This window comes from Egretta garzetta, unplaced genomic scaffold, assembly GCF_000687185.1.
Source record: "Egretta garzetta isolate BGI_Z169 unplaced genomic scaffold, ASM68718v1 scaffold172, whole genome shotgun sequence".
NCBI lineage: Eukaryota > Metazoa > Chordata > Aves > Pelecaniformes > Ardeidae > Egretta > Egretta garzetta.
Window position 1 is genome coordinate 1542130 of NW_009258951.1, and position 24901 is coordinate 1567030.

The window sequence follows — 24901 nt, forward strand, 5'->3', positions numbered from 1 at the left end:
TTCAAAACATTACAGCAACTTATGGTTATCTAATAAATCATCAGAAAAGTTCAGCCAATTGGTGTTATAAGCCCAGTAACAAACATGCTTCTACCTGCTGCAAAGAAATGTCATACTGTATTTCTAAATACAGTATAAACAAACGTTACTCTAAAATAACTACTAATTATGGCACAATCCCAAAGGCAAAAGGACTGAAGGCATGAAATAATAATTCCACAAAATTATTATTTCCACAGAGGATGGAAGTAAGGATGGGTAACCTGGGAGGAATACAGAGACATTGTCTGAGCACGCAGGGATGAGGTTAGGAAAGCTGAAGCCCAGCTGGAATTGAATCTGGCCAGGGGAGTCAAAGACAACAAGAAAAGCTTCTGTAAGTACCTGGGTGACAACAGAAAGGCTAGAGAAAATGTGAGCCCACTCCTTTTCCTATGAGGAAAGGCTGAGCGAGCTGGGGCTGTTCAGCCTGTTCAGGAGAAGGCTCAGGGGGGGGTCTCATCAATGCATAGAAACACCTGCAGGGAGGGTGCAAAGAGGAAGGAGCCAGGCTCATCCCAGTGGTGCCCAGTGACAGGATCAGAGGCAATGGGCACAAATTGACACACGGGAGGTTCCCTCTGGACATCAGAAACACTTTGTCACTGTGAGGGTGACCGAGCACTGGCACAGGCTGCCCAGGGAGGTGGTGGAGTCTCCATCCTTGGAGATACTCAGAAGCCATCTGGGCATGGTCCTGGGCACCCAGCTGTGTGTGTCCCTGCTTGAACAGGGGGGTTGGACCAGATGACCTCCAGAGGTCCCTGCCAACCTCAACTGTTCTGGGATTCTGTGGTTTTGTGAAAGTTAGTGTTTTTAAAGGTACTTAGAACTGTAACTGCAGCATTTACAAGGCCACCATTCTTGATAAAATGTACTTCATTCACACTGTTCCTGAGAGAAACAGGTTATTTATTTTTTTCTAAGGAAGCTGATTAATATGCCATGCAAAACACAACATCATCAGTGGAGTTTTCTGTAATAGAAGAAACACAATTGTTAAGACTTTCTATTTCCTTAAGGCAGTGTAAAGGAAGTTACATATCTGTTTTGTAGGAGTCATTATACGGAGCTGAAACTTAAGATACAGGACAATAAAAAATTCAAATCAGAGGTATTCATGTAAGATGTGAATGGGATTTTATTTTAATTCAAAGGCAAGGGGCGCAAGTTAGAGTTGGGATCAGAGTCAAGAACAACTCCATGTGTTCTGCCTTTACCTTCAGTGAAGCACGAACATGGACTACTATGCAAACCAAGTTAAACTGAAAATTAATCAATGATAGTTGTTCTGGATTTATAAACAGATGCAGAATGGAATTTGGTCCTTACACTACTATTACAGCTGGTAAGAAAGACATCAGGTCTGTAACTCCTGTCAGATGACCATTTTGTGTTCTGTTCAATGCTAGTTTAGATTAAAAAAATGAAAAGTTCTATTTTGATTAGTTTTTTGGTTACCCTTACCTAAAGCAATGGTTAATCTTGACATAAATAACAGAGCTACTAATTGTACCTGGTAAAAAATTTGGATGCGTTGAACTAAAGGCTCTTGCACAAAATGAAAGAGTATTCTTGGCGTTACCTGTCGCAGTAACTCCTCCTGACGCATCCTAATTCGCTCCCTCTCCATCTGGATTCTCTGGAGCCTTAACTTCTGCTGCTGCTGTTGCTGTGTGGTCAGTGCACTGGGCAGGTTCAACAGCCCTGGCTGTGGAGTCTGGGGAGGACGACTCTGCTGCGACATGGCTGTGTTGGGTGTTATTTGGTGCTGGTGATTCATGACTGTGGGAAAGAAAATACATCATGGCTGGTTAAGTAGATTTGTACTTGAAGAACAGAGGACCTAGGACACACGTTGCTCAATTACAGTGAGTATAGAGTTATCAGAACTACTGTATTTGAAATGACTAACTAGTCCACCTGGCAAGATCTGGTAGTAGTACCTGCTTAATAAATGATTTTTAGTATTTCATATATGTATAAAACATGAACACTTATAATACGACAAGCATTTACATTCATCCTGCTATGTTCAAATATTTACCCAATGACATGTAGTAAATGACGTGCAAGTTTTTTTAACTGAAAATTGCTCTACACATGTGTGCCTATAATATGCAGTAAGATAGTAAAAAAGTTTTCAATCTTAACATTTTCTTTATTCACAGATCTAAATTAATTATTCTAAGAATAATTACCAGCAGAAATAATGAGCACTGTGTGTTTTCCACCGCTATGAAGGAGATGATACACACTTTTTCAGTGACATGCAGAGGGGAGATGTTCCAGTTCCAGTGAAGAAGCAAACCTTGTAGGAGGCCCTGTTCCCTGCCAGGCTGTAGCCTTCCTGTATTATCACGGATAAATCACAATCTCTGTGTACTTATCTATAAATGAGGGTTAATATTATTCTTGTGTCTCACAGAAGTGTTTTAAGCACTCCTTACCTCACAGGCACTCACACATTACGGTAATGAAAAGCAGCTTGAAAACTGTAACTGAAGAAAAAAGCGCATCTAATGAGATGCAACAAGCTCAACTGTCAGAAGTTACAAAAAGCAGCTCAATAAGAAGACATCAGAAACTTCAGGAGCTACATCTTTCCATAATTTCCTTAACGTACTTTCACTTTTTCAAAGCAGGTGAAATGCAAGGAAAAGATAATGAAACTGAATCTGTACCACATTCATAAATAAAAAAGCAAAGTAGTGAGAATCACTGCTAACTTTTATTGATAGATGTCTTTGTCTCTTTTGAACAAGCACTGTCCTTTTTTCCAAATGGCCTCAGACATTCCGTGTTTCAAGGTGCAGTCAATGTAAAGTTAGCTATCTGAGTTCACAGTATGAGAATTACAATCAATAGCAAAACAGTGTAATTACAAGTTAATTGAATCATACCAGTTTCATTATCAAACCCAGCAAAAATCTTAATCAATCTTGTACTGAAAGAACTGCCCAAACTCACTGCTGCTTTAAACAGTCATATCAGGCAAGCATCAAGTTCAATGAGTTCTTAAATGCAACCCTGTATAAAATTAATTCAAAAGGATGCCAAGTTCAGGCCTGGCATAACTCCTCTCAGAGTTACATAAGCCAGGTAAGGCTGAATTACAAATCATGGTTTCATTTGCAAACAAAAAAGGTTTAATAAATTAGGGATTAAGGTGTCACTCTGGTAATCATGCCACAAAGCTAAAATAATCATTTGGCACCTTTGACAGCAGCTATCACTTGTCCATGGACACAGCCACCCCTTCTCTCCAAAAATGTTTCCTTCTTAGTAATAGGCTTGGAAAAATCAGGAGGAAAATGAGACAGAGAGGAAACTGCATAGCCTCTGCTTGCACCTCCTTTTATTTTTGAGTAAAATGTATCCGTTCCCAGCAATGCAACCTAAAACTTTTTGTGAACCACTGAGCGAACGGTTCCTTCTTTTCCTTCCCCACCTTCAAACTTCCAGTAGAAAACACATACAGTACCTAAAGCCAGTCTGGATTACAAGTGGTAGGCAAGTACTGCTTTAAAAATTAATTGACATCTTTGCAAGGATTCTTTCACTAATGGGGCAATCGCACAATTAACAAAGTTCTTACCTTTTAACAAGAACACCCAACATACTAAAATACTCTCTAGAAGAGATAGAGTATTCTTCTGTGCAAAGGACTAAGATTTGCATCTCCCTTTTTATCTTTCACTTATTGTTCTTACCATATGAGAACTGAAATCTCAACTCAGTTCTGTGCTTCTCAGACCTGAACATATTTATGCTGCGTACATGTCTGACCTTGCAGGATACAGTACAACAAGCACTGTTAGAAGTGTGCATTGAAAGAAATGGGTTGATGATTTCGCAGCCTGGATCAAATGTATGATACCCACACAATGCAAAATGGTGAACTTAACTCACTCTGCCAGTTCCAAGTTAAATTTTTTTTCGAAAGGGTGACTTTATGCTAGCCAACTTTCTGCTAAATCAGGTACTGTCTTGTCTTGTCTTTCTGCAACTGGAATAAGGCAGGTACACAGGCATTAGGCCAGCATAAACCCTGCCCTGCTTTGACAGAAATATTTACATGTGTTCACATCAGATCTGAATCAAATTTCTCCTCTGGGTGATCCAGTACCACACAGGTCCAGCACGTAAAGGCTATGGAACCATTTGAGAGTGCAGCTACATGATATTTTAGCTTCAGTGACAAATCCAGCTCAAGAAATAATCCAAGGTAAAGGCAACGCTGCAGTAATATAATCTTTCCACCGATTCAGTTTATGTGTGGTCCACGAACAGCTGTATCCACACAAATGACATCACGCTTCCACATGAAACAAGAGTGTTGCCGTTTATCACCTCTTCCACACCCAGCTGCTTGTTCCTGCCCACATGCTACCCCTTTAGTGAGCTGGCAAAAGCATTTTTGTGGCCACACAGCAAACTAAAAATTGCCTGGGGATAAAAAGAAGGTATTTTCTGGCTAGACCAGTTCCCAGCAAGAGTAACTGGGCAGCCAGGAAAATGCTTATGTGCAAGCAATGTAGGAGTCCAGGTGGGAAAAATAAGCTGGTTCCAGGAAAGACGGACCAAAGCCAGCACTGCTCAGTAACTTTTCAGTAGTAAAAACCCAGAAAGGTTAGCAAGCTGTAGCGCTGAGAGGGGAAAGGTAGGCATGAGAGCTGGGTGCAGAAATCAAACCACTTTCATAATGGGAAAACAATATATAGAACCACATTTTAAGATGCAGTGAAGCTAGTCTTATTCACATTAAAGTAAGTAAGAAACATTGTAAGTACAATTATATAAATTATATCAGTGTAAATCTGGTGTTAAATTGCCAGGACCATAAGCACTGAGGCAGGAATTTAACTCTTCTCATATGCATAAGCATGTGCTTAAATTTTTGGCATGTCAATGGTCAAGTGAATAGAACAACCATGCTAAGAATCCAGGCTGGCTGAAGGATTATCACAATACAGTAAGTTCTCCATAAGAAAATTGCTTTCATCTAAGCAGCACATGCAAATGATAGAACCAGGCAAAGTTAAGTAAAGATGAATACCCTGTACGGTGTGTCTGGGATACACTCAGGGCAAGGGCGTGAGTTGTAGTGCTATTTATCAAGGCTATTTGTTGCCTTTGCAATATAAAATACTCCCTTCTTCATCATCTGTACCCATGTGGTATCACAGCTGAAATTATACATGCAAGAAGGCAAAGAACAAGACATTATGAAAATGCTGAGGAATACTTCTCCTTGAGCGATGGTCCCCAATAACCCTCCAAGTAATTTCTTCTCATGGGGACAGACAGAGTATTTTGGTCCAATGAACTCTGTATCTTGGAGTAAATTACTTTTCTTTGAAGCAGTATCATCCATAGTTACATACCATCAAAGAACTACAGGAAGAGCAGTACAATGAGTAAAGAAAGCATTCCCACTCCTTGACATCAGGAGTATAGAAATTACATCACACTAAATCTAAAAATTAAGTATGCCACAAGTATGTGATCATGTTTCTAAGAAACAACAAAAATCCATTCTACTTGCAAAAAAAAAGTTATTTACATCATCTGGGTTTGATGATGTAAAGCTATAGCTACGGCAAAGTTTTACAAGTTTCAGTGCAGGAGATGCACAGGAGGCAAAGAAATAGGTAGGAGCCATCCTCAGCCAATTCCACCACCTGCACTGTTTGGCTTGGCTCCTCTTTCAGTCAGTGCCTTTCTCCTCAGAGGTCTGTAGGACTAAATCTCGGGACACAGGTCCACAGAAAAATACATCTGTTCAAAACTACTGCTAATCGGAATGGCTTTTAAAGAACCATTGATTTGGGTCATAGAGGCAAAGTTACTGAAGGTTATTTGAACCTGCTGACACCACGTTTTCCTCTAGCATACACTGCTTCAAGAAAATATGGGATTCAGGTAACTCTCGAGTCAGTCTGAACACCAGACACCTACTTTCATAGCAGCCCAAACCAGATAGACTCAGAAACATTACGTATAGAGGAGTCATGTATCTGTGCTTTCAAACAAGTAGATAGTTTTGTCAAGGTATCTGGATAGAGTATGTTTACAATAAAGTCTAACTTAAAATGGAACATTAAATTGATATGGTGATAAAATCAATTTTTAAGTATCATTCAAAACCAATTTATAAATACATAGATGCTAAGGCTCAGGTTTTGATTCCACCAACTGCCTAACAGCATCATTCCACTTGAATTATTCTTGAGTGCACTCACAATAATGTCCCATAAGCAAATTTAGGACATACATCGTCTACTTTTGTGAAATCAAATCTAGTTTTGGGGCATGTGCATGCACGCATATAACGCACATTAAGTTAATCTAACCTAGCTCAAAACAAACATTAACTGGAAATAAAAATAGTATAAAACACAAGACTGTTAGGTGATTCATTTTTGTATCTATTATAGAAAACAAAATTAAACCAAAAACTGGGGCATTCTGCAGCACTTCCCACAACAAGTGCTGCATTCAGCTGCTCTAAAAATATACCCTCAGGGTCAAAACATTACACGTACAGTAATAAAAGAGCTGACTCTGGGAACTAGCTGAGGAGTAATTAAATCATGGCAGATTTGCAAGTACTCTTTTGCATAGGTTCCACTGAAAGGCACTCAAATAATTATGAGCAAGCCTTCAGTTAATGTGTTAAGTTTTAGGGCTTTTCTATACCAGCAGTTCACATGTGATGGCATGTGGAACGTGTTCTCTGCAAAGCAGCCTGTCCAAATGGTCCTCCAGACTGTTGAAAAGCAATGCCCATCAGGTTCCTGGGGGCTACTGAAGCCTGGGCCATATGAAAAGCAGCATCTCAGCTCCAGTTTGAAACACTCCCAGAGGATAAACCACAAGGCCAAAGACATGCTGTGCACAGAAGATGAAGTGCTTGGCCCTCTTCCCCTCAGTCAACAGCCACCCTGAAGCCACTACCACTTTCAGCACAGTTCTTGGCCCATGTTAGGCAATCTGGACACTAAAAAACTCCATACAGTTTGCGCACTAGCAAATATCCATAGCAGCAGATAAATGCTTCATATGTGTAATCCCACATGTATGAAGAGTCCCTGATTCAAGACAGGAAACATTCATGGAAAGCATGACCATGGCTCTCAGGAAAACACTGTAACTGATAGCAAAATGTCTTCAAGTACCATGAATGAAATGAAAACAGTAACAGCCAGTAGTCCTGAACAGGAGTCCTGGCTCCAGCTAAAGGAGTGGTGAATTAAGGAACAGACAGGCTGACTGAGAACGTAGTCTGGTAAGCACAGAAAGATACTGGTGAAAATTCCCAGATTGTAAACAGTCAAAAGACTGTGAGGTAAAGAAATACTTAAAATTTTTGGCACTAGAGATGTTCTTGGGCATCTCATAGTGTTGTGTAAATGTAGTGATTGTAGGTATCAGTCATTTTCAGTGAAGAAGTTTGCAATTGCACAAGCAAGTCCAGTACTTCTGATATTAAGCAATCCAAAGACACCGTATGGGTTCCCAATTTACCCAAGACAAAAGTTCTTCCTGTTTATGATGCTAAGAATAGCATCCAGCATTGACATCCTCCACATAAGCCAGGAGTGAAATACAGTGAATTTTCCAAGTATTACAAGGTTTGTTCAGAGTGCAATTAGTTTAATTACTTACGCAGATCAGTACTAGCTGCATCTAATGTGTGGATTAGTCCTGTGCTACATCCAGGGCCAGTGTGTATCTAGAGGCAGCTTTATTACCTGCAGGTGGTGCAAAGCCCATGCTAATAAATCATTCTAGACCTCGTGGAAAGCATGCAGGTATATCTAAACATCTTTGACACATGCTTCCAGAATCTAAGCCCCCATGCAGGCAGTCACTCAATTCCTCCCCTGCCAGCAGGATGAGGAAGAGAACTGGAAAACCAAAACCAAGAAAAACTTGTGGGCTGAGATAGAGAAAGTTTAATAAGTGAGGCAAAGCTATGCACACAAGCAAAGCAAAATGATTTATTCACGAGTTCCCATCAGCGGGCAGATGTTCAGCCACTTTCTGGCAAGCAGGTACTCAGTACATGTGAGGGTTGCTTCGGAAGACAAATGCCATAACCATGAATGCCTCCCCTTCCTCATCCTTTCCTTGACCTTTTACTGCTGAGCATGGCATCATATGGTATGGAATATCCCCTTAGGTAATTCAGATCAGCTGACTCGGCAGCGTCACCTCCCAATTTCTTGCGAACCCCCAGCCTGCTTGCAGTGTGGAGGGGAAACAGTGGGAAAAACCAGAAAGCCTCAACACTCTGCAAGCTCTGCTCAGGTATAGCCAAACCACTGGTGTGTTATCAACATGGTTTTAGTCACAGACCCAAAACACAGCACCATAGGGGCTGCTACAAAATCAACTCCATCCCAGCCAAACCCAGTACAAACGCAGGGTGAGTGCATAGCACTTGTATAGTAAACTAAATTTTTCTGTAAATTATTGGACTTTCTGTTCAGGTGCAGTACAACTGATCTGATGTACACTTTCAGTTGTACAGTTGATGTACAACCTTTCAGTCAGGATGCCAGAAACTAGTAATTCAAAACTAATACTAAAAAAATCCTTTAGCTCTATCTGAATTCAAGTCTGGGTAAAAAAGGAAACCACATCTGGAGGCAACTGGACATACTGTAGCTCCACCGAGCTGGCTTCTCTGCTGGAGAAGAGACTGCAGAAGTTTTCTAATGTCTCAAACTTTCTGACTGCACAGAGAGACTATGGCAAGGTACATCTGGGAATAAACCAAAATACACTAGCGAGTGATTTCTATTTTGCTACATATGAAAAGTAACTCCATCCCATACCAATCTCAGTACACAGAACATCTTTACACACTGTAAAGTCAAAGGATCTGCTCATATTGGTCCTGTGTATGCTTCTCCATGTTTCATGACAGAAAATGTGATTGTTTCCTTTCACTGTGGCAAACAATATGGACGTTTCCGATGTATGTAGTCCTGGAATGATACAATTAATATGACTGTACCTTCCACAAAGTAAATTAAAATTAAGGTTCAGATTTGCTGGAAATCTTTTGCGTGACCTGTTTTTTGTTGAAAATCATTACATAATTTTTCCTCATCTATGCTTGCAAAAATGATGCTGAAGTTTACAAATCTGTACAAATGAAATCACTGTCCTAGACGGGACAATTCCAAAAGAAAGTCTGAATATCTGATTCTTGCTATTATTGACCTCTAGTTTATACATCAATTGATAAGGAAGTGTGTTTTTACAGGTAATTACCTGCATCTTTCCAGACATTTTCTTTACAGAATCAACACCATTAAAATCTGTGGCCACATTTGTCTCCCATATAACTGTGTCAACACTTATCACTTAGAACTATTTCCCTCTTTTTTCTCTAGCCTCCTCCTCCCCCCCATTTTCTATGCACCACACTCTATGTAGTATCAGGTAGGTTTTATCCTGTAAGGTTATCTAGTTGGGCAAAAACTGGCATCCAGGAATAACTCTAGTCTCCTCAAAATCAGTGTGGAAAAGTATGATGATATGGTTATTACAGAACCAAGACTTCTCACTGCTTTTTCACTTTCCACTGTGTGAGTTCTTCAAATAACAAGAAAAAAAATCGAATAAACAGTACATTGCTTTTCTTAAGGGTGGATCTACAATGATATGCATGGAGAAAACAGGAAAATATAGTACCTGAAATACCTTTAGGCATGTTTGATATGTCTGATATTGTCTAGATTTCAAATAATAGTGAATCTTTAAATATACTAGTCGGAATGAAAAGAATCCAAACAATGGAAAAATTACCCCTGTGGTATGTACTTAAGCTTAGTTTGAGGGAAGTTTTCTACCTAGCTGCTTTTCCAGAACTAGTCAGCTGAACCAGAGCTGAACTCTGTACTGAACAGTCCAGTAACACTGTTTTTGAATATAGCTGGTAACTCTTTGTCACTAAAGGTTTGAATGAGCCCAGTGAAGTCAAAGGGAAGTCTTGTGTCAACTCCAGTGAGCAACTTAACACTACAATGACATTCTACAAACTCTGTTCCTTATGATATGATCATGTGGCACATCTGTTGTGCCGTTTATGCAATTTTATTAAAGCCTGCTATTATTTTGAATTCTGAATTTGTGTTTGAATGCTATGAGGAACATAATGGAGTTTGGGTTAAAAAAGAAAAACCTGCAGTTCATGCTCCAGCTAGACTACCCAATATGAATACTGATTTCAGTACAATTGCACTCATCTAAGAAATCAGTAACACTACTTTAACAACACTTTTCAGCTTGTGGTCTAGGGAGCCTTAGGACCTCTAGGCTGTTTTTGAGAGATCAAAAGTTAACTAGGGAAAATCGACTGGTCTTCAGTAAGCTTAAATTCACTAGGCAGGGTTTGGTGCTCCCAGTCTAACATTTCTAAGGTTCTGCAAACTAAGGAAAAATATAAAAAGCTCAAATCTACCACTCTATGGTAAAGGAGATTAGATATAACATAGCAGGTGAAAAGCATTCACCATTCTAGCAGACAGACTCAGGGTGGCCTTGAGTTCAGTTCTCTTGGGGAGAAACAAATTTATTTTGCAAAATGAAGTAAGTCTCTTCAATAAACAGCCATTACACAATTTTCCAGCTCAAATGAAAGCAAGTAAAAATGTGGAGCTAAGTTCCAAACCTAGAGTATGTGGCCACAGTTCCATTGCAGTCCATGGAATTACAACTATTTAGTTCACATCTCAAATTAGACCTATGTAATTTTCTTCTTCCAGTTAGATGAAAAATGAAAAAAATTCTTTTATTGCTTTTGTTTGCTTTTAAATTAATAACAATATTCTAGTGAACTAGGTTTTCTGACATCGTAGGAGACCTTTCTGTTGATGACTTTGCTGGACATACACCAAGCAAGGATTATCCGTTGGGCAAGAGACTCTGCAAGTTGCAGAAGCCAAAACATGCGAGTGTAAACTGTTTCTGACATATGCGTTGAACTGACTGTACCAACTTTTATTATTTTAGTGTCAGAAGTGTCTGGAAGCAACTGTGGATTTTTTTCTCTACTCTGTTTATAGGCAGCCCAGAGCCTAATTCATATGAACTGGCCAGCGTCAGGTGTCACGCAACACAGGCTGATGAAAAACAAATGTCTATAGAGGTTAAAAAAAAAAGAACGAAGAACGAACCCAGCCATATTACAGTTTTGACTTAGTCACGACATTGTGAAGAAAAAAAGACTAGGCTCCCCTCCTTTTCTCTCTCCGCTTCTGCCAACAAAGAACTGCTTGTTTCACTTATTTCCCAGAAACAGCATTAGCCTTCCAACAAGGTCAGCAAAAAATGCTGCTTTTCAGTTCTGGTGCATTTTGTTCCAAAAATCTGTAAAGTATTAAACCAAAAAGTTGTACTATCCCAGTACACAGAGACTCCTTTATTCAGATTTCTGGGCTGAAAATAGCTATACAGAAATTTCTCAACAGTTTCAACTATTATGTTAAGTTCTGTGATACTCACATTTAACTAATCTTTCCTCTCTTCAATGATTCAAGCGTAAAAAAAACCCAAATGAACAACCTGCAGGTGCAGCATCAAAGCTATGATTTAGCAGGAAGTAATTTAAAAGATTAGAGATCTACTCTGTAAGCACTTTTAACAATAAATCAGTAACAACAAATAACAGTGGGGGCTGCTTGATTGGAGAGGCAGCTTTAATGCTAATGACCAATTACTGATGACCTTTATTATTTAAAATATTTATTAAATTATTTTTACTTTTTTTTCATGCAATCTTCAGCTTTTGTATTTAATTCACTTTTAAACTATGAAAATGACACTCCACTCTTGCAGTCACACATGCTTGGATTCCTAACTTTGAAGGGAAATGCTCACCCCAATAGGCTCATCTTTATGTTAAAATTAAAAATGATTACATTTTCAAACAATACCAACTTCTCTTCTGAACACATCGATCATTAACATTTCGGATTTACTAGATAGTCAGTTGCTGGTTTAAAGGTGTGTGCCCTTTGAGATATCTGGATTTAATTTACCTGATACCAAAGTTAATTCTTATTAGCCTCTGGAACTATTAGCCACTGTCCTTGAAACATAAATAAATTACTTTTTTAGAGCTTTTAATTGCAAGTAACAAAAAAAAAACCCAGAAAGGTTCTTTTCCAGAGCTGTGTCATAAAACTCTCATTCCCACAGAATGTCCAACTCCTCTACAATGCTTTCAGCTCTCCTGTAAGTATCATTTCATTAATCACAAGCAGGTGCCAAAATTATTCACATTGACCACAACTGAATTGTGTCTGCTTCTTTCAGGATATCCAGTAATTAAAAATTACCTGGAACAGGAAGCCTTTCCACTGTGTAGGTGCTGTGAGGGTATGGGCTACACCAAGGGAAAAACATGTTCCTCTCAATGGTACATATTTGTAGCCAAATTTCCAGCCAATGCAAACCAAGCCTTGCAAAATGTAGACCATTTCATGTATGTTAATTATCACTAAAATACATACCGCCTGTGTTTAAACACTTCGGGAATTTCTGCGTTCTTATCTCCAGAGACTCACTTTGACACAGTAACCAAAACTGCATTTTATCATCCTCAAACAATAGTAGCTACACCTTTTATCATGGCAGGATATGGAAACTTTGGTTCATGTGTTTATTGCTCTTAAACAGGATTATTGCATTGTTTTATTGGTTGGATTTCCTGGCTGATTAAAAAAAATGAAAGCACAGGCAAAGTGCCATAACCCCCAGTTCTATCCAGACACAATTAAATTACCATTAGCCATACAACTGTAAGCTTTTTAGATTCATGGATGAATTTCTGTAACACAGTCAATTGTTGGTGTAAGAACTCTCCATGTTAAATTCTATTGTGGAACACATAATGTCTTTCACCTTAGACAACCGGTGCATTTAATAGTTAAAACTATCCTGCTTGTATCACTTGGGTCATGCCTGCTGGTGGATCTTGATAGAGTAAGCCTCTAAGGTAAGGAGCTTTCTCTTCTTTGGTGGTGGTGGTGGGGAAATTAAAGATCAAATAGTTCTTCATCTGGAGTTGGACAAAATAACCTAATATGGTTGAACCCTCAGGAGCAATGCATACACTCACCCTAAACAAATTAACATCGGGCTTTCCACTGATTTATGCCTGAACTGCTTGATCTATAAAATGGAGATAAGTATTACCAGCTTCTACCACAGATGTGCCATGATGTTTTATTTTTCTTATACTCTGTATTTACACATGCTCTCATCAGGTGAAAGTACAGGTCTCAAGTGCAAACAAAATTATATCTACCACCCTCACCCAGGAAGAACTCTGCCAGAAATTGTTCTCTATTCTTAAGTGTGTATTACACGTTCTGAAACTCCACCACCTAGTGTAGATGACACAACACTCATTTTCTTTGTGGCGCCAGTCTCCTACCTGATGAAAGCATGTGAATTGCACCAGGACCCTCTAATTTGTCACAAAGGTTTTCAAGACCTGATTGCATAAAGCAAGCCTCGAGCAACCTGGTCTGATCTCATAGCTGACCCTGCTCTGAGCAGAAGGTTGGATTAGAGATCTCCCAAGGCCTCTTTCCACTTGCATTATTCTGTGATGGCTACAACCTTAAATTTTGCAAGGCCCCAACTCTCAACCATGTGTGGAAACTCACCTAGCTTCTTTCCTTAACTCAGAATAGGCATCCTTACCTTTGCAAGCTCATAACATTATTACTTACCTTCTAGCAGCTGTCCCTCAATTCAGGACATCTAAATGAGTTCAGTTTCTTGTAATACCTCTTTGAGGATACCAGTTACCTGCTAGTGAGCAGATAACTGATAAAAAGCCAGCAGCACAGAGATAAATTAAGACATTCTGCTCCAGATACAGATAGAGTACTGAATGCAGGAAGCCTCAGGAATTATAATGTTAAACAACTTTATGATTTTTTTTCTGCAACTATAGATATTAATGAATTCATCTTGACAGAACCTGAGAGAACATACAGTTATGAGGGATTATGTCAGTGTTCAGAATTAAGAGTGATCCGGGTACATTTTCTGAAGGCAAGATTAGCTGGGCCAATAGACACTACGCACTAAGATAGTAATTTACAAGTTATGAAATTATCAAGTTATCAACCATCATCATAGAACAGCCCAGGTTAGAAGGAACCTCAAAGGATCACCTTGTCCAAACTTACATGGAAAATAATAGATTATGAGGGAAAAACGGTAAGACATGGGCAAGAGATGGCTCAGATCTAATGCATAAGGGATCTACACAGACATAGCTCTGCTCATCTCTTTGCTTCACTCCTCGTCACTTCTTCCCTGACAGCCAGCTCATACATGACTGCAGCTTTCAAAAGCCTTTCCTCCCATCAGTCACATCTCTAGGCAAAGGCTGAGGAGTCACACAAGTTCTCTTGTATAACAGAATTGGTAAATGCAAAGTGGTAAAATCAGGTGTGCATTTCTGTTGTTGATGATGGACTGCCCACTGTGAATGGAGAGGCAAGGATTGCCTTAGTGCTTGGTAGCCAGGCATTAAGCAGCATCAGGGATGTCCAGTCTGGTTGGGCTTTGGTGAGCTTAGTTAGACCAAACACACATTTTAACAACAGTTTCTAATTAAGATACATTGAAAGCCCCTATCCATGCCCAAATAAACTCAAAGGCATTTTACAAAGTGGCAGAGTGCCCAAAACTCTCAAACCGCCAAACTCTGGGCATTACTTAACACACAGCTTAGTCACTCATACAGGACTCAGAATAACTGGGCCTTGCAGTCTGCAACTGGTATTTGCTGTAAGGCCTAAATTCTACAACTGACTGTACCTGATGTGTACCGCTTTGCACCGAAGTTCCTCTGAGTTTTTCTGCAGATAGAGTCTGCTCTTTTTGTGAGAGCTTTTTAAGGAAGTCATGCATTTAAATTCAAGCTAATTTGTATAGAGAACATGAATACTATCAGAGGATTTTATCATTTTATGTCAAAGTAAGTTGCAATCTGTTAAACTTGAAAAACATTAAATGAAGAGCAGATTGTGCTCACCAACTGGATGAAGAGTACAATCACAAAAGAAATGTCTTTAAAACAGTTTGAAGGAAGCAGGATGAAAGTAACAATGGTTTTGAGTGTTGCATAACGTAGAATAGAGAAAGACTACAAAACAACCAGCATTTAATTAAACATTTTTGCAAAAGAAACTTTTATAAGGATCTAATTTTTCCCCTAATCTTGTCACACATAGCCAAAAAACATACTCTACAATCTTCTTACACCAGTGACTGCCATTAAGGTAGAACAGCTTCCCTAAGTTGGACTTAGGCACTTCCAGAGAACAAGTTAGTCATTTACATTGGGCAGTAGTTTGATCATTAGCTTAGATGCACTGCTCTTTCCTTCCTTTCATGCACAGGAATTCCATGCAGCTTGGTCTCCTAATTCAGTGACCTAGGCTAGATGCCTAAAATAAGGGTGCACAAACACCCCTCATCCCACATATGATCTTTGATTCTACCACAATAACGGAGTTGACTGGCAATAGATAGTTAACACTTTACCAATCAGCTGAAAAAGACTGTGTTTCAGAGTGGGCAGAAAACTAATACACGTGTAGATTCAGCACCAAATTAAGTAGGATTTATGAAACACTTATGAAGATGCAAGGAAGACAGCGTTTCTGGTTGTCTTCAGTCAGATGCTGATCATTTTGCATCCCAACAACAAAATATGTAGTTAAAAGATTCCTGTTAATGTTGTCCTTTCCTTAGTATATTCATCTACAAACTGCCTTAGAAGAACAATGGTAAAATATTTAGAAAAAGCAGACCGAACAAGTCTAACCTGCAACAATACGCTTTCAATCTGTGGGACAGATTTCCCCTTTCATTCATGAAACTTCACTGAATTTTGTGGTGGTGTGTAAGTGAGCATAGAAACCTGCCTAGCATGTATTAGTTTTTCTGTAAATTTAACAAGATGCATCAAAGGAAGAAATACCTTCAGATGCCTTTGTTACATAACATTTAAAAGCAATGCTTTAAATGTTAGTGAAACACTGCTGAAGTATTAAGACAACCAGTGTGTGTAGCTCATATATAGACAATATAAAACCACAGTAAGAAGAAAGGTAGAAAAATACAGCAGATTTTGCAAGGTACATCTGCTGACTTCAATAAACTTTCACTATATGTTTCTTTCTGTCTCAAGCATAGGCATACTATGATTTGGTATCACTTAGTCACACTCTGTGATTTTGATAGAGTATCTGTAAGTGCCTTTTGTACACTTCCCAGCAAATATTGCTGAAAGTTTATAAATGAAAGCAACGAGCTGTACAGAACAGACCATATTTTCCATCTCTTATAAGAAGCATAGCAAGGAAAACACATGTGTTAGTAATTGGAAGTGCAGACCAGTATGCAGACCTGGAATACTTAAATCCTTTTCTTTTAAGTGGCACATCTTCAAAAGAAAAACTTCTTTTAATTCCTACAGTACCAAAAAACGCTAAGGCAAAAGACAGATGCATAGACTTAATTTGCTAAAAAGTTACAAAATAATGGCCAGAAGCATGGCTTAACTTGGCATCCAGTTTCCATTTCTCCTCTGATGTCTGTAAGATGTTGGCACAATCAATTCTGGCTCAGGGGTCTGACTGCCAGACCAACAAATCGCTCACTTCAATGTCTGAGCCGGCCCAAGAAAGCAGGTTTAGCAGTAACACTGTTAGCATCACAAAAGAGCAGAAAGGCTTTTCCTTTTGGCCAAGGTAATTTCAAAATAGAGACATTCTACTTTAGTACTGAAAACTGCACTCACTATTTTAAACTGTCACATGAAGTATTCAGCAGCTACTGTATTCTGTTCAGTTAACTGCCATCTTGTCATTTCTGTGTGTGTATATATCTGTGTATATACATACACACAGTTTCTAGATTAAATCTTTTAAAATATCTTTTTAAATAAAAGTGTGTTCACACTTGGTGTGTTCAAACGGGTGGATTGGAAAATCAAGGACTATGATGCTGAATTTAATAATATGGTGATGAAAGTGCTACTCAGCTGTGCAAACAGATTTGCTTGCTCCCAAAGTGTCACAGCATGCCTTTTGAAAGCCACCAGAATGAGAAAAAGTTCACCAAAACATACCAACAAAATATTTTCTCAATTAAAGAAATATGTACACTGTGGAAATTTTTGCATACTATTTCTACTGGGCTAATTTTTAGGAAATTCAGTCACAGATCTGAACCACCATGCCAAGCACTGTATAAACACCTACCAGAAAGTGGAACCTCATCTATAAATGTGAAGGGTATTGAATGAAATATGGTCTGTGTTTGATGTGATAGATTTTGAAGTCCGTGGAAATTCCCCTGTTGGGCACCTGAAGTCCCTTCAAGAACAGACTCCTAATTAGATATATGCTTTTATTTCTAATCCTTTATAGCCTGAGAAAGTTCCTCCTCTAAAATTCAGTATACAAGTATTTCAGTACAGGATTTGGCTTTTGACAAACTGGGGGGAAAAGCTTGCTGTACACTGTCCTGATTTATGGTACCTCCTTTGTTTTTTAATTAGAGAGAATGTAACAGATGTCAGCATAAGCTGAGGAGCTGGTATGAACAAAAAACCCCACTGTCCTATTCTTACCTCTTGGCCATTTCAGAATTGCTATAAACAGATTGACCTAAACGCAGCTGTGGTTTGAAGTAACATGCGCAGAGCAATTGTTAGTTTTACCATGCAGTATGACACGCTGCAGTACACCCTAACCTTTTGGATTTTACTCAGGTTTCTTCTTCAGATATCCATTCTCATGATACAATTTGCTACTGTCTGCTAAACCACATAATGTAACCAACACCTTTTACTGAATATATTCAAGCAGGGCAGTTATTGAGAGAAAGGTAGAAGAAAGAACTGGAGTTACTGACCTCAAGCGACTGCCTAGGTGTTTACTGTAAATTTAAGACAAAAGTAAATATGTATATTGCATTACTGCTGTTAGTGACTATTGGCAGCCAAATGTTTACCATTTTCTTGGTATGTGAAGAGACGGCCCTGATGAACCACACTGCAAATGAATAATCAAGAAATCATGAGACCAACTTACCAAAAATTAACCTGAACAAGAATCTGGTCTGTGTTTTTAAGACTACCTATTTGACAAAGTTTTGTGGTCTTGAGCCTGTAAGCTGACCTACCTGTTCCTCATTTTCTTGAGTGGTAGAAAAGTTAGAACTGGAGAACAGAAATATTAGGGATTATTTATGATTCTCAATTGTATATGAAAATGTTTTCTTCCATTTACATCTTTTCTTTAAAACTTTCAGAGTTTTCACAGCTTTGTTTTCACTAAGGCTTATACCTGGCAAAATCAGAGCAACATAAGTTGACGCTTAAATCTAAGCTTGAAGTGCTAAACATGAACAGCAATGAAAGCACACCAATTATCGAGTGTCTTTAGGGAGTTCATACTGCAAAGTAGACTACTTAGTATTTTGCAAGTAGCTTCCAGTGCAGAACCTAACTATGCAAAAAAACTCCAACCACCATAAACAAACAAACAAGCGAACCAGCTACAACCTCTGACCTGAGGACACAGGAAAGACTGCAGACATTATCTAACAGCACTTGGCACAGTAAGCTTTGAAAGTTATATGGTGGGCTTGTAGAGGTTTTATACCACCTCTGAATGAAAAAGCACAGGAAGAGCTTATTTTTCTATGTTCAATACTATATTAAAAATTTGTCACAGAGGCTCTAAAATAAAATGCATGAGATGTTATAAATTCACCTCCAACAGTACAAATTCACCTGCCGCCATCTCTGCATAGGGAAAAATAAGAAAAGGAAGTGGGGAACATACTGTTAGGCCTGACAGCAGAATCAGAGCTACCCTTCTTGAAGCAAAAATTACTTTGGCAAACAAATTAGTAAAAGGTGGCTCTCCTCTCTCTCTTGTATTTTCACCACAAACATGACATTCAGTACTCACCAAGATTTGGCTGAGACATTGCCATAGACCTCTGTGGTATTGGTGTGGAAGTAGCTGCAGGATGGTGGCTCATGTGATTCAGCGGTTGGTTCATGGTTTTTCGAGGATCTTGCCATGTTGTAATTTTTTCTATGTGACTGAGAAAGAAAAGATAAAACACAAGCTTAACACAAAATACCCACGTATATTATATAAATAGTTAGGCATAATGTCAAGAAAGTCCTATTTGCTTTTCTTATCCCACATCTTTCTACCCTCTCATCTCACCATCACCCATTTGAAATTATCTATCATCTTGTCATTTATTTCTTCTTCTGATCTTCGGCCCCTGACATTCTAACTTTTTATGCACTACCGGTGAATAATTACTTTTACTTGAACAATTCTATTATGATACTGAAAACCTGTAATACACAGTCATCTTCCAGATTATTTAATGGCCCAAAAGTTATTTACTCCTGTCCTATAGTCTTTTTCTATATACTGAAATATATGGCCATTCTTCATTCAGCAATATATGTCATTTTAATGAGTTTTGAAAAGAGAAGTATTTGTCTTGCCAAATCCAACTGCTTTGTTCCTTACCACAGCATGAAAACTAGTCTGTCTGTACATCTCCAAGAATATCAAAATATACTCTCATTACCAAAAGGCGCAGATTATGCCCTCATGACTCATGTGTAATCACCAATTTCTCTGTAAAGGCACCAACAGATTTTATTGCAATGTAGTCAATGTAGGTCAACAGTGTATCTACCATCCTAGTATGTAAACAGTCACGTACCTATATTACCCTGAAAACTGTGGAGTGGGGCATAAATCTGCATGAGATTTTACTGTGAGATAAGTATGAAGTGTGATCTCTGTAAAATATTTTTAGCCACAGAATACAGTGGTGAAGGAACTGTGGTTTTGTTGCAACTGAAGGTTTTCATTGAAATGCATCAGTTTTGAAAGAAACTTATCAGGACCAGGATTTTAAGGATCAGCATGTAATTCTATTTGAAACAAGAAAAAAAGGAACTGTCTTAAAGCAGTCAATAGCCTGGTATCTACCTAGGGACTGGCTGGTTCCACGTCCAGCTTTCTGCCCAACTCACTAACCAGGCTACTGATTGCCACCTGGACTTGGATGGGTTTTCCTCTATTAGTTTTTTGCTAGAAAACTTTGAGACAGAGGGACCTTTAAGAAGAGCATGCCAAGAAGGGTAAAAATTTAAATATTCTGTGTCTGGAAAACCATTCCAATACACCTTTCACAAAAGCACAGTCTAACATCGCCTTTACTGAACCCCGTCTCAAACTCATCATTGCTACTTTGACCTATGTCATTAGCATTGCCATTACTGCTGTGACCACTCCACACCTTCAGACCCAGCTGATCACCAGCACTATTTCACAAGCAAGTTTCCATCTATTGTGATGTTACCACATCCAAGCTCTTTACAGTAAGTCTCTCATATTACCAAAAATTGTGTGAGTTATGAGCAAGAAAAAAAAAAACAACAACCTGAACCATTTTTTAAAGAACGGAAAAAAGCGACACTGTCTTTATTTAGTCCATAGCCATCTTCTTTTCCTAACATTTTATATTTAATGTACGGTTCCAAAACTGTAACAAAGATCACACTTTCACTTTGATGCTTGCTGAAACTCAGCCTCTAAGCCGTCGAGTCACTTCCTTTCTTCATAGCTTCTAGAATATTTGTTTGTTGTTGTTCACGATGAAATCACGCACCATTGCTTCTCCCTAGCATTAAAACACTTTATTCTCTCCTCATGGGAAACCTTTACTGTATTTTAGCTTTTCTTCTTTTTACTCTTACTTCTCAAGTATAAGAATTCTTGTATCCAGATCAGTTAAATGATCTTTTTCCAAAATTAAGAAATGACATTCTGAATGAAAGACGCTGCTATAGCAGTAAATTGGGCAACGTTTTCTGTTAAGTCCTAATGGTGCCTAAATGCGATGAAAAGCATTTTTATTTAAAGTTCCATTTTTTTGTTTCTCTGGCACTGTAATTCAAATAAAGAAGTTACACTTAATCAAAGCTATGAATTTTAGCATACCAACGTATAATAGAAAAGATTTTTCCCCAAATAGTAAAAAACATGTTTTTAAGCATGAGCTTTAGTGATTAAGTAAATACTGCCTTGATGAAGGTTCTATCAAATTCTCACTTTAAAACTTTTTTTTACATTAAAGACTGTAAAATTTAAGCAAAAAGGTTGAAATTAAATCGGGCTTTTTTCCCTGTAATGTTCACCTCTAAACACCGAAAGCACAAATTCCTCTTAAGAGAACTTGAGGCACAAGTTAAAGTATTTATGAAGTCAGTTGTACTGAGCAATCCGTAACTTGTTTGAATGTATTCCTCACTCTAACTACAAATCCCAAACCTTGAACTAGACCTGCCCGTTATGTACTATGAGCAGTAACAGGGAGCGCTCTTAACAAAAAGGCACACTGGAATACCAAAATGGTCAACTTCAAAATTATAATGTTCCTTTCAGCAGTAACATTCTCACATTTCCTGGGCATTAAAAGACAACAAAATATGATATTCCATTTTTTGATTCAGGTGAGAGCTATGAACACATGCAGCATCATGTATGTGAGTCTGTACTTAAGATTTTGAGGATCCTTCCATTTTGAAGTATTTGGGAAAAGAGAACAAGTCTATCCAGTACAGTGCTTGGTCACCCTCACAGTAAAATAGTGGTTTCTGGTGTTTGGAGGGAGCCTCCTGTGCTTCCGTTTGTGTCCATTGCCTCTGGTCCTATCAGTCAATTAGGCTGTATGTAACAGCCTGCAGTGAACCAAGCAGATGGAAGCTAATTCATGCATTTCAGTGTCCAACTGAAGTGTGTAGCACAAGACAGTCCCTGGAAAAATATTTGGTTTGTTTCAGGGAAAGAAGGACGCAAGCCTCGCAGTTCACACTGAACTACCCTCAGCACTGTCAACCGCTCATGGGTGCAGGGTTTGGCACTGGACACGGCTTTAATTCCAAAGGTGTGAAATACTACCTTCAGTCAAGAGGGCAAGCATATTTCTTCCAGAATTGTCTTCAAACCCACAAATCTCAGCAGCAAGTACCACACAAGTCTTTAAAACTGGGCAGTGGGTAGGACTTGCTGGTTTTTGTTCTCTTCTAACCTTTGGTGAGGTCCTGTTCTTTAGATTGTTGCTACAGCTACCTAATTTCCTACCCCAGTACTGCCAGCTGTTATTTCATTTATTTATTTATTATTTACTTGTGTCTTCTTGTCTGAAGGGTGGAAGATAATAACCATGTCACAGTGATGCAGCACTAACTCCAGGCATCAGCCCTGGCGATGTCACGGCTGTGTCACAGCAGATGGAACACCAGTGGTGGCTGTGTCACAGGGGAGTTGTTGGTGATGTGGGTGGCCCAGGACAGGTATGAAAAGGGCTGCGCCAGACCAGGCTGCCAGACAAGAACCAGGTGAGCAAGGGCTGAGAGGGGAGGGCAGAGGAGGGACGGGCAGGGGCTGCCCATGGTGGTGGAAGGTGGCTGCTCCTCTTTTGTGGCTTCTCCTGTCTACTACAGCCAGACATGCAGCCAGACCATGGCACATTCCTGTCCTCTCCCTCCTCCAACATTCAGCCAGAGAGCTGCCGTCGTGTTGCAGGACAGATATGATAGACCCCACCCATACCCTGTTACGGTATTATAGGGAGCTGAGAGCTCCCTACAGCCATGGAAAAGCCATGCACCCTTTTTCCCCAGATAGTCAAGGACTGGGCCACACAGGAGCTCCCGGCACCAGCCCTCACATCCAGGTCACAGTGGGGAAAACACTGGTGGTAGCCCACATTGCAGTGGGGTTGGTGACCCCTGGTTGGGCCATGATGGGTGTCTCTGTCCGTCAGGGAGACATGGGTTGAACAGCCTTGATGTGAGGCTGGGAGAGCCCTGGGCAGGAAGGCAGGGGCTGCCCCATGGCAATGGGGGTGGGGGGAGAGTTGCTCTGTTCTTTGATGCTCCTGTCTTTGACAGCCACATCCCCAGACAGGGACATGTCCAGATCACGGCACACACCCGTCTTCTCCCTCTACCACTCAGCTGGAGAGTGCTGCAAGTAACAAGGACACTGGCCTAAAGATAAGGAAACATATAGTCTGTACCCTGTTAGGGTCCTACAGGCAGCTGCAAGCTCCCCGTAGCTGTGGACAAAGGGAGCTCTGCACCACTCACCATCTCTGTATCCATCATGGTCCTACAGATAGCTGGAAGCTCTCTGCAGCTGTGGACAACAGGGGCTCCGCACCACCCACTGTCTCCATGTGAAACTTATCTCAAAATAAAGTTTGATACTTGTGGTTTTTTGCTGGTGCCAGGGCTGGAAGGCATGTCCTATGAGGAGCAGCTGAGGACATGGGGTTTGTCTCATTTGGAGAGAAGGAGGGGGATGTGGAAAGGGAGGTGTTGAGCTCTCCTCCCTGAGATCCAGGGACAGGGGGCCTGGGAATGGTTAAAAGCTGCGTCTGGGGAGCTTCAGGCTAGACATTAGGAAGCATTTCTTTACCAAGAGGGTAGTCAAACACTGGAACAACTTCCTAGAGAGCTGGCTGATACCCTATGCCTGCCAGTGGCATTTGGACAATGCCCTTAAAAACATGCTTTAATCTTTGGTCAGCCCTGAAGTGGTCTAGCAGTTGGACTAGATGGTTGTTGCACGCCCCTTCCAACTGAAATATTCTGTTCTATTCAATAGCCCAAAGATAGCCAAAACATTCGTATTTTGTTCCTGCACTACTTTCTGCTGAATGAATGGACTGTCACATGGACCTGTGGGAGCGGGTCCAGAGGAGGCCACAAAAGTGATCCGAGGGCTGGAGCACCTCTCCTATGAGGACGGGCTGAGAGAGTTGGGGTTGTTCAGCCTGGAAAAGAGAAGGCTGTAGGGAGACCTGATTGCGGCCTTTCAATACTTAAAGTGAGCCTATAGGAAAGGCAGGAACAGACTTTTTAGCAGGGCCTGTTGCAATAGGGCAAGGGGTAATGGTTTTAAACTGAAAGAGGGTCAGTTTAGACTAGCTATCAGGAGGAACTAATTTACCATGAGGGTGGTGAAACACTGGAACAGGTTGCCCAGAGAGGTGGTAGGTGCCCCATCCCTGGACACATTCAAGGTCAGGTTGGATGGGGCTCAGAGCAACCTGATCCAGTTGAAGATGTCCCTGCTCACTGCAGGGGGGTTGGACTGGATGACCTTTAAAGGTCCCTTCCAACCCAAACTATTCTATGATTCTACAATTCTATGCTCAGCAAAGAGCTCCACTTCTCTCTGTAGTCTTAAAGAGGCACACACCTTCAAGAGGTTCTGGAATATCATGTTCAGGGATGCATTGAAGACAAAGGGCCTTATCTCCTGGGGAAAATGAAATTAGGAAACCTGCCCAAGAAACTCCGATGATCAGGGAACTTCTAAAACTGAAATTTGTGAACCACTGGAGCATACGTTGGTTGCCGCAGTGTTTCTTGCTTGTTACCTTCTTTTGTACCTTTGACATTTACTTACATGTAAGCATTGAAAGGTATTAGTTTTTAACTCAAAATATTTTATAGCTAAATATCTCAATGCTGTTATTACTTTAGAAAAGCAAAAATAATCTGCTATTCTTTGCAAAACAGGTCAGCAAGTAGTGAAAGCAGACATTGATCCAAACATGGAATTTTTCATTTAGGCCTTGATACTGAAACACTGAATTCACCAATTTTGCTACAGATGCCAATAGGAAATGGATAATGCCCTTTTAATTTTGCACAGATTCACAGCATTGCAGATATTTTGGAAAA

The 24901-nt window shown here is 39.8% G+C and overlaps 1 protein-coding gene across 1 annotated transcript in view; it reads right to left on the bottom strand.

Annotated features, from left to right (window-relative positions):
• Positions 1 to 23314, bottom strand: part of WWTR1 (WW domain containing transcription regulator 1) — a 32147-nt gene extending 8833 nt beyond the window's left edge. The window contains exons 1-3 of the mRNA XM_035890036.1: positions 23297 to 23314; positions 19074 to 19236; positions 1625 to 1824 (exon numbers count right to left, since the gene is read on the bottom strand). Of these exons, the coding sequence (XP_035745929.1) occupies positions 1625 to 1824; positions 19074 to 19236; positions 23297 to 23314 (381 nt within the window). The remainder of the gene's footprint in view (positions 1 to 1624; positions 1825 to 19073; positions 19237 to 23296) is intronic.
• Positions 23315 to 24901: the final 1587 nt, after the last annotated feature.